At 35.6% G+C, this 14270-nt stretch overlaps 2 protein-coding genes across 2 annotated transcripts in view; both read right to left on the bottom strand.

Annotated features, from left to right (window-relative positions):
• Positions 1-9039, bottom strand: part of mical2b (microtubule associated monooxygenase, calponin and LIM domain containing 2b) — a gene marked incomplete at its 5' end in the record, with an annotated part of 60500 nt that extends 51461 nt beyond the window's left edge. Inside the window, 5 exons of the mRNA XM_073831617.1 lie at positions 2240-2340; positions 2660-2815; positions 6005-6106; positions 7026-7142; positions 8817-9039. Of these exons, the coding sequence (XP_073687718.1) occupies positions 2240-2340; positions 2660-2815; positions 6005-6106; positions 7026-7142; positions 8817-9039 (699 nt within the window). The remainder of the gene's footprint in view (positions 1-2239; positions 2341-2659; positions 2816-6004; positions 6107-7025; positions 7143-8816) is intronic.
• A 3464-nt stretch (positions 9040-12503) lies between these two features.
• The window catches only part of LOC141301376 (F-actin-monooxygenase mical2b-like), a gene marked incomplete at its 5' end in the record, with an annotated part of 54077 nt that continues 52310 nt past the window's right edge, over positions 12504-14270 (bottom strand). The window contains one exon of the mRNA XM_073831616.1: positions 12504-12515. Within this exon, the coding sequence (XP_073687717.1) occupies positions 12504-12515 (12 nt within the window). The remainder of the gene's footprint in view (positions 12516-14270) is intronic.

Here is a 14270-nt window from a genome sequence, read left to right as displayed (position 1 = left end):
ACAGATAGTAGTAGGTAATACAGTACATCAGCCAGGACATCCAAATGCTCACCTATCATTTATCAACTTCAAATATGGCTTTTTATCTGAAAAATGTATGTAGCAGCAACTTTACATGGCTGCTCGATCTAATGTTAACCTAGAAAAATGTGTTCTATTTAAGTGTCAGAACGGAGTGTGTAAGCTGAATAGTAGCGGGCTCACTGCATGCAGTCACTTGCTCTTAAAATACTTAGTCATTACACATTCAAAAGATGTATTACTCTTATCTGTATGACCAAAATTGACGATGTTTATTTGTGTGTTTCTTAGAATAACAACGAAACGTTGCACTTTTGTAAAATAATGAAAGCAAACGGGATGCGCTTTCTGCTGTCTCTGTCTCTGTGAACTTGAGCGTGTCCAAAAAAAACAAAAAAACTAAACTCTGTGCATACTTGCCGTACAGACATGAACAATATACCTATAGAAAACTAAATGTCTACTTTCAAACGAACCAATTCAAATGAAAAAAAAAAAAATTCTCAGATTATGTAATCCGTATAAAACATGCAAACAGGTGCATCACTACTGCGAATATAACAAGTCAGTGTCGTGACTTTATCTCTTAAGCCCAAAACAAAGAAAGCACTGATTTATTAATAAATTATTAAAACATTAATGCAGTCTCCTTGCTGTTTTTCCCTGATACATTCATTATTATTATATTTGCTGGTGCACTGTGGCAAGTTTTTTTTGTGAGCTTGAGCGCCTATTAGGCTATGTAGGCAATCAAAAGCTCATTATGTGTTTATTAAACGTGTGACTAATAGTCAACTAGTGCTTAAAATGAACGACTACTGGTTGACCAGAAAAATCTTTAGTCGAGGACAGACCTAATACTTTGGTTAAAATTCCTCAGTGGTCGAGTGAAACACCCTTTTTACCTTGTCAAAAACAGCTTGGTTCGCAGTGACCTGTTTCAGCGCATATCTCTTTAACTCATAATGAGCTACTGCTGACTCCACCCCTCTTCCATTTTTTATGTATTTAGTGGTGCGTAACCATCTAAAACAAAACTAATCCACTGCGTTCTCAGTGGCTCTGATGTCGGGAGAAAGCGAGGACTCATGTTCACTTTTACATTCAAATACAAAACACCTACATTGCTCACGAGATGTTGTTGCTACAGCTGCTTAAGCGCAGAGAAAATGGCAGACAGCGTACAACTGGCTGAGGGCGGAAAAATATGCTAATACGGGGCAGTTCGTCAGTGGGCTGCTCGGGCCTGATCAAATTACATCATACTGCTCAAAAAAAAGAAAAAAAAGCAGCTTGATAATTAGGACCGTTTAGGTTTTTTAGAAATTAACAAAAAAAAAAAAAAAAAAAAAAAAAAAGTAGTAGTAAATGGATTTTTATCATTGTTGGGCGGATGTGTTCACACACTGCCAAGACACATTTATATGCAAACATCATGTATAAGTAAATTTTGCATCCAATGTCCAATTTATTTTATATTAATTTTATGATTTATTTTCATCTACTTTACCTTATTGCATTTTAATATTGCAATGCAATACAATTAAGTATCTAAATACTACTTTTAGGACATCTGAGATAAGTCAAGGTGTAGAATGTACATCTAGGATGCTAAGTAATCACACACGATCCCATCATAGCATGTCAAAACAACAGGGCAAATTTGAATGCAACAAGTAGCTTATAGTTAAGTAGCTTACACAGCAGCATCATAGTTAGTATGTCGAAGTGATGAGCCAGGTTTTTACAATCTCCACTGAGAGTAGCGGGGCAGCCGTCCAAGGGCGTGAGAGTTTCCAGACAAACTCCAAACACTCAAAGAGTTTCAATCACTCAGCTGCTGTGCTGTAATATCCTGTATCATACTCTGAGAAACTACGTCTGACACAGACGCCAACACAAGCTTCCTGATCGAGTTTCTTTTCACAATAAACATGAAATAGTTCTCTCAAACGCTTTCAGAGCAAAATACTTCATAATGTCTATCAAAGGAAGACTAACATTCGCCATAGGTCATGCAAATGTTTGTTTTTACATAATGGTGAGGACCATTGTTTGTAAATTAAGCTCATTATAATTATTAAAGGCTAACTCTCATCCTAACCTTACTGCTAAAAGAAAACATTTTCAAAACATAATGACTTAACAGCACTACAACAAATACTACCATGATGTATACATGCTATACAAATCTATAAAACGACTCATATTTACTCACATTGATAATCACACCCTTGTCCAGCAAGCTTTGTTTCTTCGCAGTCATGACAAAGTAGTGCGTGTTGTCCTTGTAATAGACAATGTTTTCCAAATCGATGCCTGTACAAAAGATAAATGGGGTCTATTAGCATGATTGTGTGACTGTTTTTGTTGCTGGTCTTTCATGAATCGCTGTGTATGCTGAATTAAGCTCTATTTTATCCTTAATGAGGGCATATTCAAAATGCCATTAATCTCAAACGAATATTACAATCCGGTTTTGCTCACTTTAAGGAGTGGAACAATTACACACTGATGCTAATAATGTGTCAAGATTTGTATTATGCAATTTGTATTTTAAGATCATTAAGGAACGTGTCGTCATTTTTAAAGAATGCAGCCAGATTTAGTTTTTTGTCATGCAGGAGCTTCACCACACCCGTCTCTTCCTTGAGCTCCAAGAAGAACTTCTGATTGAAGATGAAGGCCACTCCGCTGATCTCCTCCACTTTGGCCTCAGCCGTCGTGTTGCGATTGACGAAGTTTGCAGTGATGGCGATGGCTAATTTTCCTCTGAACTCCTTTCTCCTGAAGCCTGAAGAAGAGAGCAATATAATGCTTAGCATTTATGGTTTTCATTTAGTGTTGATTGGTAACAGAAGCATCGCCATTGTTAATGCTCACACTTTGTTGCTTGTTTGTTTTGATATTGAACCTTGAATCCAAAAAAGCAAAGTTTTAGTATAAGATAAGATGCAAGGTGCTCCAAAACAGTCAACATTTTGTTTTTAAATCAATAGATAAAGTAATTGCTAAGGCAGCATATACAACTAAGGTCAAAAGTTTACATACACCTTGCAGAATCTGCAAAATGTTTTTTTTTTTTTTTTAACCAAAATAAGAGGGATCATACAAAATGCATGTTATTTTTTATTTAGTACTGACCTGAATAAGATATTTCACATAAAAGATGTTTACATAAAGTTCACAAGAGAAAATAATAGCTGAATTTATAAAAATGTTATAAGGTGTACATACACTTGATTCTTAATACGATGTTGTTACCTGAATGACCCCACAGCTGTTTTTTTGTTTGTTTGTTTGTTTGGTGATAGTTGTTCTTGAGTCCCTTTTTTGTCTTGAACAGTTGTTCTTCAGAAAAGTCATTCAGGTCCCACAAATTCTTTGGTTTTTCAGCATTTGTGTGAATTTGAACCCTGTCCTATAATGACTGTATGATTTTGAGATCCATCTTTTCACACCGAGGACAACTGAGGGACTCATATCATATGCAACTATTACAGAAGGTTCAAACACTCACTGATGCTCCAGAAGTAAAAATGATGCATTAAGAGCCGGGGGTGAAAACTTTTGAACAGAATAAAAGTGTAAATTTTCTTATTTTGCCTAAATATCAATTAAATATCAATTGTTTTCATTTAGTACTGCTCTTCAGAAGCTACAGAAGATACTTACATGTTTCCCAGAAGACAAAATAAGTTTACCCCAATCTAAAAAAAGATTTTCAGTGTGAAAACATGGATCTCAAAATCATAAACAGTCATTGTTGGAAAGGACACAAAAATGCTGAAAAAAAACAAAAACAAAGAATCTGTGGGACCTGAAGGATTTTTCTGAAGAACAGCAGGCAGTTTAACTGTTCAGGACAAATAAAGGACTCATGAACAACTATCACCAAACCAAAAAAAAAAAAACAAGCAAAAAAAAAAAAAAAAAAAAAAACAGCTGTGGATCATTCAGGTAACACAGTATTAAGAATCAAGTGTATGTAAACTTTTGAACAGAGTCATTTTTGTGAACTCAACTATTATTTTCTCTCGTGGACTATGTGTAAACATCTTTAATGTAAAATACCTTATTCAGGTCAGTATTAAATAAAAAATAAAAAAATAGCATGCAGTTTGTATGATCGCTTTTATTTTGGTAAAATAATTAACATTTTGCAGATTCTGCAAGGTGTATGTAAACTTGACCTCAACTGTATTTGCAAAAATAAAAGTGTAAGACCTTTCAGGTCAGGTTAATCTGTGCAAAACAAAAGTGTTTTCACAACAACAAATTACGCAATAGAGTCTTTGCACCTTTCTGTGTGATAAAAGCAACATAATATCTTTCCTTTTTATGCTAGCACTTATACACCAAGTGTTTGTTTACCACTGCTATCCCACAGGGAAAAAAAGATAATAAAAACAATTCACGTGTCAAGACCATGTGTAATTTAGCACATCGTGGTTCAAAGGTTTCTTGTTCTATCTTAGAGAGCCTGTTAAGTCTGATCTAGGATCTGCTCTTCTGCTCGATGTCTGTGAACTCCACTATAGTCTAACTTTGTCAGCAGGAAGCAATGAAAGGAGTCCCGTTCCACCCCTGCTGTAGTGAGTTAACAAATTTCCTGTCAAACACAAAGAGCTGACCCGTGTTCTCAAGGAATAGGAGACTGAATGTAGGACAGACAGTTTCGAAATTGGAGTCACTGGGGCAATTTTCTTGACTGAGTGAGCATGTTAAAGCCTTTTAGCTGGTTTATTATGCTTGAACGAGCCAAATCTCATAAGATGAAAAGATTCCAGTCTGAATGGGCTAAATATGTGCCATTTGCAGAACAAAGATATTTGCACAGTGTAGTTTTCCGATATAGTGCTTTGAGATGTTAGTTTGGTCCACCATATGAATTGTGGAGAACAAAACACAAAATTAATCAAAAACATGCTTAAAGGAGACAACGAAAAGTGTGTATGTGGAAGTAGGCTTACTGCTGCTCCTTTGAAAATCTACATTTAAGCATTCATCCACCGCATTTACACTATTTAATACAGTTGAGGTCAAAAGTTTACATACACCTTGCAGAATTTGTACACATCTTCATGTTCAAAAGTTTTCACCCCCGGCTCTTAATGCATCTTAATATTTCCTTCTGGAGCATCAGTGTTTGAACCTTCAGTAATAGTTGCATATGACTACCTCAGCTGTCCTTAGTGTGAAAAGATGGATCTCAAAATCATACAGTCATTGCTCAAATAGGTTCAAATAAACTAAAATGCTAAAACCACTTTTGACCTCACTTGTATATATTTTAGACTATAAGAAGTGTCATTATTTCAATTACGTCAAATGGTTGCACTCCGTGAGCTACTGGTGCTACCAGTTGCTATTTTTACCGCAACACAACTCGGAAAATAATAATAAAATGGCACATTGTGCGCCGTTTAGTTGTAATTGTCGGTTGAACGGCAACAAGAGAATGCAAGTCTTTACTGCTTTCTTTGCAATAAGAAGAGGAGAGAATAGGAAGATGCCGCAGGACGAATAAAACTTCCTAAAGACCCAAATCTTTGTTTTTTCCACTTCAGCCCTTATGCCTTTGAGGCTTTTAGTAGACCACAGCTACTGAATGAGCTCACAAACGGCAGACACAAGAAATGCTAGATGCCATCCTGACAGGATGTAAACATGTCGATGTTTGTCATGACGCCACAGTCAATAAAGGAGTTTCTCAGCACAGATTTCACTCGATATCCAGGATGTTTAGACTCCTTGTGGGGAAAAAATAAATGAAATCGATGGTACAGCATTTGGTTAAGCCTATGCTTACATCCATCGCCACCTGTAAGCTCTTTCAGTAGCTGTGGTCATCATATCAGTATTTTATTTTCTGAGTTGTGTTGCGGTAAAAAAAATAGCAACAGGTAGCACCAGTAGCTCACAGAGTGCAACCATTTCACGGAAATTTTATTTGATTAGTTTAAATTAAATATTTGCTTACCATCAAGAGTGCTTCTCCTTCCATCTGCTCCAATTATCACATCAAAGTCATAGCCTGAGACGAGGTGATCGGCCGGCCGGACCTCCGTTCTCCATCCAGGCCCTGGAACACAGACACCTGGTCAGAGAGGCTCAAGGGAAAACAAAATAACTTGGCCTTTCTTTTGTTTACCGCAGTACAGCCAGCACAGTGTGTGAAGCCACCAGGGGGAAAAAGCTTACTCGTATTAGGAAACACAACCTTCGTGTTCCATCCATGTGCGACGCCAGTGTAATTTGCCATAAGGCCAATGATACTTTTTTGACCAGCAATGCATAGCAGGAGAGGTGCTATAGACCCTAACGACCCCTGACTTTATATATAGTACAGAACTGAGGGTTTATCATTAGCACAATGCAGACTGGTGAGTGCCACTGACGCAGAGGAACGACACAAACCTTCTCGGTATCAGCAGCGTGTGTGCGTCAAGGGTACATAGTGGGAAGGTGTCGATTTTCGTGATCTGGTTTAGCCCTGCTTTCGCTTCCGTAAAGCCATTAAGATCTTGAAGTAGGAAGTTACAACCTATTTGATATTCAAGCAGTCTTAGGGCCATTGTGGGTAATAAAGAAGCCATGTGGCTTTCCTGAACTCAAATAGGCTAGAGCGTAAACAGTGTAGATAAATTTGAAAACCGGTTTACAGCTGATCTCATTCCTAAACACACTGTCCTGGATGTGCGTGGGGATGTGTGTTTAGGGCGGCTGGCAAAAGGGTGTGTAAATCCGCCAATATATGACATAAGACGAAAGGTAATGATTACCCAAGCTTTTCCAGACCACATGAGGTGTAAAGAAAACAGGTGATGGGCTGTCTTGGACATATTTATAGTTATTTTATGGCTGTGTGGGATTATATGATGCCTGGGTGTTCCAAGCGTCTCAGGTCTGTCAGGGCGTATAGTGGAGAGTAAATGTGAGCTGAGAGACACTGTGTTCAGTGTTGTCTTTAAAGCTAGATGACTTGATGATTGGTCAATTACCATCAGTGCCTTGGTCCTCAGGGGGTTCAAGAAGCTTGAGAAACTCCACGTTGACGTGCACCTCAACCCCAACAATGAGAGCGATTTTTAACAGCATGAGTTGCAGCTGACGAATACCTGAAAATGCAAGGAAGTCACCATCAATTCTACTAGGAAGGAAACATATTGATTTTGTCATGGACGCCATTAAAATATTGTTAATATTTGTGATTAAAAAAAAAAGTTCTGTAAAATTATAAATATAATAAAGTAAAAAAAAAAAAAAAAAAAAAAAAAAAAAGCACAAAAAGCAAAGGGGGAAGTATGCACAGAACAAAAAAGGAGGAAGCACAAAACAAAGCACAGGGGGAAAATGGGAAAAAAAGAAAACAAAAAAAGCACAAAAAAAGGCAAAGGGGAAAAAAAAATGAAGCACAAATAGCACAGGGGAAAAAAGGAAGCACAAAACTTTTAAAAAAAAAATTTTTTTTTTAAAAAGTTAAAAACAAAAGCACAGGCGGGAAAATTAAAAAGAAAACAAAAGCACAAAAAAAATAATGAAGTATATATATATATATATATATATATATATATATATATGTATATATGTGTGTGTTTTGTAAATGCACAGAACTAAAAAGGAAGCACAAAGCACAAGAAAAAGACAATGAAAAAAAGAAAACACCACAAAAAAGGCACGGAAAGAAAGGAAAAAAAAAATCGCACAGAACAAAAAAAGAAGCACAAAACAAAAAGCACAGGGAAAAACAAAAAATAATAAGAAAAGCACAGCACAAAACAAAACACAGGGTGAAAAAAAAAAATCACAACAAAAAAAGGAAGCAAAAAAAATAAAAGCACAAGGGAAAAAGCACAAAAAAAGTAAGTACAAAACAAACACAAATAAAAAATAAAAATAAATTAAAACAAAATGCACAGAACAAAATAAAGCACAAAACAAAAAGCACAGGGAAAACAATAAAATAAAAGAAAACGCACAGAACAAAACAAATGAAGCCCAAAAAAAAGCACATGGAAAAAAAATAATTAATGAAAATAAAACAAAGCACAGAACAAAACAAAAAATAAAGCACAAAACAAAGCACAGGGAAAAAAGAAACAAAAGCACATAACAAAAATGAAGCACAAAAAAGAAATACACAAAACAAAACAAAATAGAGGCACACAAAAAAAGCACAGATCATCAAAAAAACACAGGGAAAAGAAAACAAAGCACAGAACAAAATAAAAATGAAGCACAAGACAAAAACAAAGCACAAAAACAAACAAAAACAAATTAAAAAAGATCTTTAATGTGTTTCTATTGTGTCCTAATGGCTGCTTGCAAAAACAAACAGGTGACCAATGCAGTCTGATTCATAAACAAACGACTCTCAAAGTCACAAGTTCTCAGTTCAAATCAAATATTTAGGCAAGTACGCCTAAACACGTTGTGCGGCATGACCTCAAACTATCAGACTGCAGCCAGTATCTTCAAAGAGATAAGCATGGAAAGAAACATTTGCATAATCCCGGCTACTCTAAATGTTTTACATCTCTTTTGTTTGGGTTGGACTAGTCCTATCTGAAGGACCACAAAGATGACTTACAACAGGTTCAGCTGGCAGAGCTTGAAAGAAAAAGACATCAAAAAAGTTTTCCAACAAGCTCATATGCAAATCCCAGCATGTGATTGCAACATCTGACAGGTTCCTATATGATGAAACCATATCTTGTTTTCCTGTTATCGTATCTTTCTATGACTAGAAGGGATATCAGTATCTGGTTAGAAGGAAAACAGATTTGACCTACTGATGTGGTCAATAGATCCAGCGCAGAACTTTCCATAGAACTTCTTGGCTCCAAGGTTCCTGAGGTCATGGATGGTGTAAGGCCAAAGGTGCAGGACATTGTTTCTGGAGAACGAGTCCCTCTTTTCAATCACTACCACTTTGGCGCCAAGCAAAGCCAGCTCTATGGCGATCCGAAAGCCGCAGGGACCGCCACCAATGATGAGACACTGTGGAAACAAACAAGTTTGGGATTATTTGGATTTATCGTGTAGCTAAAACAGCAAAGCATGTTACTACCAATGCCAGAGCCATGGCTTTTACTCCTAGTGACAGCAAGAATAGATCGATGTGCATCTTGAATGTAATGTCACTTTGGATAAAAGCATCTGCCAACTGCACAAATGTGACCCTGGACCACAAAATCAGTCAAAATGGTCAATTTTGTGAAATTGTTAGGATAGGACAATATTTGGCCAAGATTGAGGTATTTGAAAATCTGTTATAGTGAGAGAATCACCTTTAAAGTTGTTAAAATGAAGTTCTGAGCAATGCATATTACTAATCAAAAATACAGTTTTGGTATATTTACGGAAGGAAATTCACAAAATATCTTCATGGAACATGATCTTTACTTAATATCCTAATGATTTTTGCCATAAAGGAAATCATTTATTTTGACCCACACAATGTATTTTTGCCTACTGTTGCGAATATACCCATGCTACTTGAAGGTTTTGTGGTCTACAAATGTAAAAAAAAAAAGAAATTAAAACTTCCTGACCGATCAAAACCTATTTGTGCATACCCACTTTTCCGGCACAATCAAATGTAATGATTCTACCTCCACACTTCTTACTTTAAACCCAATCCAAACAAGTTCAAACACAAGCCAGGGTTATTAGCTAATGTGTGACGTCTCTCCTCGCTTCTTAGAAACTACAGTCGTAATCCCTGCTTTGTTGTGAGGAAAATATGACAAGTGTTATGGTTTATTTGACCTAATATGGTGTACAAACTGATATATCTATAAAAGGCTGGTTTAAAAGTGGTCATAAAACGGCTAAAACCCTTTAATCACATTTTTATTACCTGTCATTAGACTCCAAGGGCGTGTAACACTAAAGAGAGACGACAATACTAAACACAAAATGGATTGCTGCACTAACCTGTTCAGGGTTTTTTTATGAAAAGATCATTTCAAAGTCTAGGCCTTGGGGGAAATGTAATATTTTGAGCTTTTATACCCAAATATGGCAATCATTTTCACATTAGAGGTGTTTGAGTAAGGTAACATTTTTAAATTGATAAATAAAGTGATAGTTCACCCAGAAATTAAACTTTTATCCTTAATTACCCTCATTTCATTCCAAATAGGGCTGTCACTAATGATTTAGGTTATAGAGTAAACGGGTGATTATTCTGGCGATTGATCGAGTAATCAGATAATTATAATTCATTTTAATTAATTCTAATTAAGTCTTTAAAATGACTTAAAATACACACACACACACACACACACACACATATACATATATATATATATATATATATAATAGCAATGAGGCAATAAGTAGTTCAAATGAAGTATCAAAAGCAAGTAATCATATGGTTTTATTAAACAGAACTGTCAAGTCAAATGTTAAATATTTGGCCATTTCTTCATGACAGACATGCTACAGCCACTGTAATTTCTTGAATATGTGGACATCAAAATGTATAGACTCAGAGCGAGGGTTTGAGCTTATTTTGAAATCGCAATGGAAAGCTAGCATATTGAGAAAGATATTGATGTATTCTCGTGTTTGCATAAGTTTATGAATGATTTACCTTACAAATCTGATGAAATGGCGCACATTGCGTTCCCAAACGAATGGTATAATAAACCCAAACTCACAACAATTTGCCGAAAAGTTTAAGGCACTCCACACATGTAATAAATGATAACAGTTTGTTTGGAGCAGCATTTACTTTGAATGGAGCCACTCTGAGATGCACACACGTAACCTACATGCATATAAATAAATAAATCAAATCCACATTTATTTCATTAAATCTTAGGCCCAGAAAGGTAGCAAAGACATTGTTAAAATAGTCCATGTGACATCAGTGGTTCAACCGTAATGTTATTTAGCTACGAGAAGGACTACTAAAATAAATGATATTTCATAAAAAATATCTTAATTTGTGTTCTGAATATAATGAAGGTCTCACGGGTTTGGAACGACATGATCATTTTTGGGTGAGCTATCTCTTTAACAACTTTAGTGTTGTGCAATCAACTGCTTTTACAGAAACCATAATTTCTCCCATTATTCTTTATCTTAATGTTTGACTGATGGTCCCAGCTTCCTGTAAGATGAGTCAGTGTGTCCACGCTTCCTGTTCCAGACATGATCTCTGGAGGAAGCCCCACTCTCATTGTGGACTTTTGTCTCTTTACATTTCTACTTTTGAAGACATTCAGAAAGGCGTTTCAGTGCCAGAGCAGTGCTAACAGCAGCTGACCTGCATTCAAACACCAAGCTTGAGAATTAACCTCACGGTTTTTCAAGCATGGAAGACCACCGGGACAGAACAGTCTGAAATTGGGGCACGTCTGAGAGAACCAAGAGTCAAACAAAATAGAGCCGTCCAGAATCCTCGATTCAATTCTAGTACTCAAGTTTACTATTATCATTTACATGTGTGGAGCATCTCAAACATCTCTGCATATTGTTGTGAGTTCTGGCTTATTATAACATTCATCTGGTCATCTGGAAATGCCATTTCTTCAGATTTGTAAGGCAAATCATTTATAAACCTACGCAAAAACACAGGAGAATACATCAGTATCTTTCTCAATATGCTAACAGTTACCACGATTTCAAATAAAAAAATTGTCAAATATTAGTTAAGTGACCAATTGAATTAAATGTTTTGTCAATATTAAACACGGACTAAATCACGCTGTAAAGTGTAAAAACAATCGCCAGGCTGTTGGCACCCTCTGCAATCATTTGTTAAATTACATAATGCATATTAGTTCTATTGTTTATAATATATTATGTATTTTAACAGTTTTGTTCAATAAAACTGTATAATTACTTTTGATGTTTTATTTGAACTAATTATTGCAATGTTTTTAAAGTAATTTTAAAGATTATTTTTCTATTTTTATTAGCAAAAAACACGGATTACTCGATTAATCGTCAGATTACTCAATTACGAAAATAATCATTAGCGACAGCTCTAGATTAAATTTTAAAATGTATTGTTTGCATAGGTCTATTTTTATAACCACAAAAAAACTGATTACTCGATTAATCGTCAAAATAATCGCCAGATTACTCAATTACAAAAATAATCATTAGCGACAGCTCTAGATTACATTTTAAAATGTATTGTTTGCACAGGTCTATATTTATTACCACAAAGAAATAAAACTGATTACTCGATTAATCGTCAAAATAATCGTCAGATTACTCAATTACGAAATCAATCATTAACGACAGCTCTAGATTACATTTTAAAATGTATTGTTTGCATAGGTCTATTTTTATTACCACAAAAAAAAAAAACACTGATTACTCAATCGTCAGAATAATCGACAATAATCGTCAATGACAGCTCGATTCAATTTTCAAGGGTATTGTTCACGTATGTCTATTTTTATTACTCGATTAATCATCAGAATAATCGACCGATTACTTGATTACAAAAATAATCATTAGCGACAGCTCTACAACAAAACACAGTAACAACTCAGATTATAAACAATAAACTGAATTGAAGAAAACACCAAAGATTAGAAACTGTTAACAAAAAAAAAATTCTCTTTGCAATTTTGATTTCTTTGTACTAGAGCTGGGCGGTATGACCAAAAATTTATATCACAGTATTTTTCAAAATTATACGGTATCACGGTATATGACGGTATTTTTTTTTCCATGCATGACTAGGTGTTAACCACATTTCCTAATAAATTAGAGAATAATTACTGCAGTATATTGGCTTACATTGACCGGACTAGTATTAACCCAGGTTTGATCGGTCTCACAAAATGCTGCTGTTCACAAAGAAGTGACAGTGGCACTCATAATTGTAATGAGGTGAAGAAATCAGAATTCATGATTTGCAGTCAAAATACACAACACTTTATTGTGCATTCTTCACAAGTTCACATTTACAAGTCTACGCGTTTCTCTTCCAGCAGGAGGCACTGTCAGAATGGTAGTATACAAAGTAGCGCAACAAATGATTTTGAAACGTGCAGCGCTCATATTTATTCAATGGATAGCCTTTTGAAGTTTCATCGCAATTCTTGTCTTTCAGTCCCCACATTTTAGACCACCTGAAATCATAATTATGACTTTCATAACCCCCTAATAACACTGCAGTCATCAATGAAAATTAAGAGCTTTATTTAAGACTTTCAAAAACAAACCTTACACAAAATACGTTTCTTTTTTATTTTTTTCCCCACCATGTTCGGGGCACAAGAAAAATATTAAGGGACTAAATTAATATCAGCATATGAAGTATAATCGTCTCTCATTGTCTGAAAGAATGCACATCAGATGCTGAAAGTCAGTTTTTACTTTCACTTTAACATATTGATCAGTTTCCACGTTGCTTGTGTGATATCCATTGGCTTTAAAACATAAATATTAATAAAAAATACAGTATATAGAAAAGACATATCTTTAAAATATTGCGACGTAACACCAACGTAAAGCCATTGTTTTTCTCTCACTGAAAGCTACATCTGTCTGCGCACAATGCGCCGATCTCTGCTCTCATCACTGCAGACACACCCCCTCTTGAAATTTCGGCATTACAAGTTTTGCAAATCGCTAACCCTGGGTCTTTCTCAGATATACTGAAATACGTCCACACCTCAGATGTGTTGCTTCAGACAAGCACGTGCAAGCTGCGGTTTCTGTTTGCGTCAACATACGTGTTCCCAGCGCTTTGTACGCACACACTCACCGGTATTGGGGTATATGAAAAATGAATATCATTTTAAAAAAAAACACCGGTATTCGGTATGAAAAGGTATACCGCCCAGCCCTACTTTGTACACAAAAAGTCTTATCGTAATTTCGTAAAATTAAGACTGAACCACTGATGTCACATGGACTATTTTAACAATCCTTACTAACTTTCTGGATCTTAAACGTGTCAGTTACCTTGCCGTCTATGCAAGGTCAGAAAGCTCTTGGATTTCATCAAAAATATCTTTAAAAGTGTTCAGAAGATGAACGAAGGTCCTACGGGTTTGGAACAACATGATGGTACTTAATTAATGACAGAATTTTCATTTTTGGAGGAACTATTCCTTTAAACGTTTGATGTTTTTTTTGTAATTTTGGACCTTGAGAACCCAAATTCATGTATTAATAAATTCTGAGTTCCCATTTTTGGGTAAACTGTTCATTTAAAACTGTTGTTGTGTAATAGGTCAACACATTTGTGCGAGATGAACCTTCTGCAC

The sequence above is a fragment of the Garra rufa genome, chromosome 25, assembly GCF_049309525.1.
Source record: "Garra rufa chromosome 25, GarRuf1.0, whole genome shotgun sequence".
In the NCBI taxonomy this organism is placed as follows: Eukaryota; Metazoa; Chordata; class Actinopteri; order Cypriniformes; family Cyprinidae; genus Garra; species Garra rufa.
This window is presented reverse-complemented; position numbering and strand designations above follow the sequence as displayed.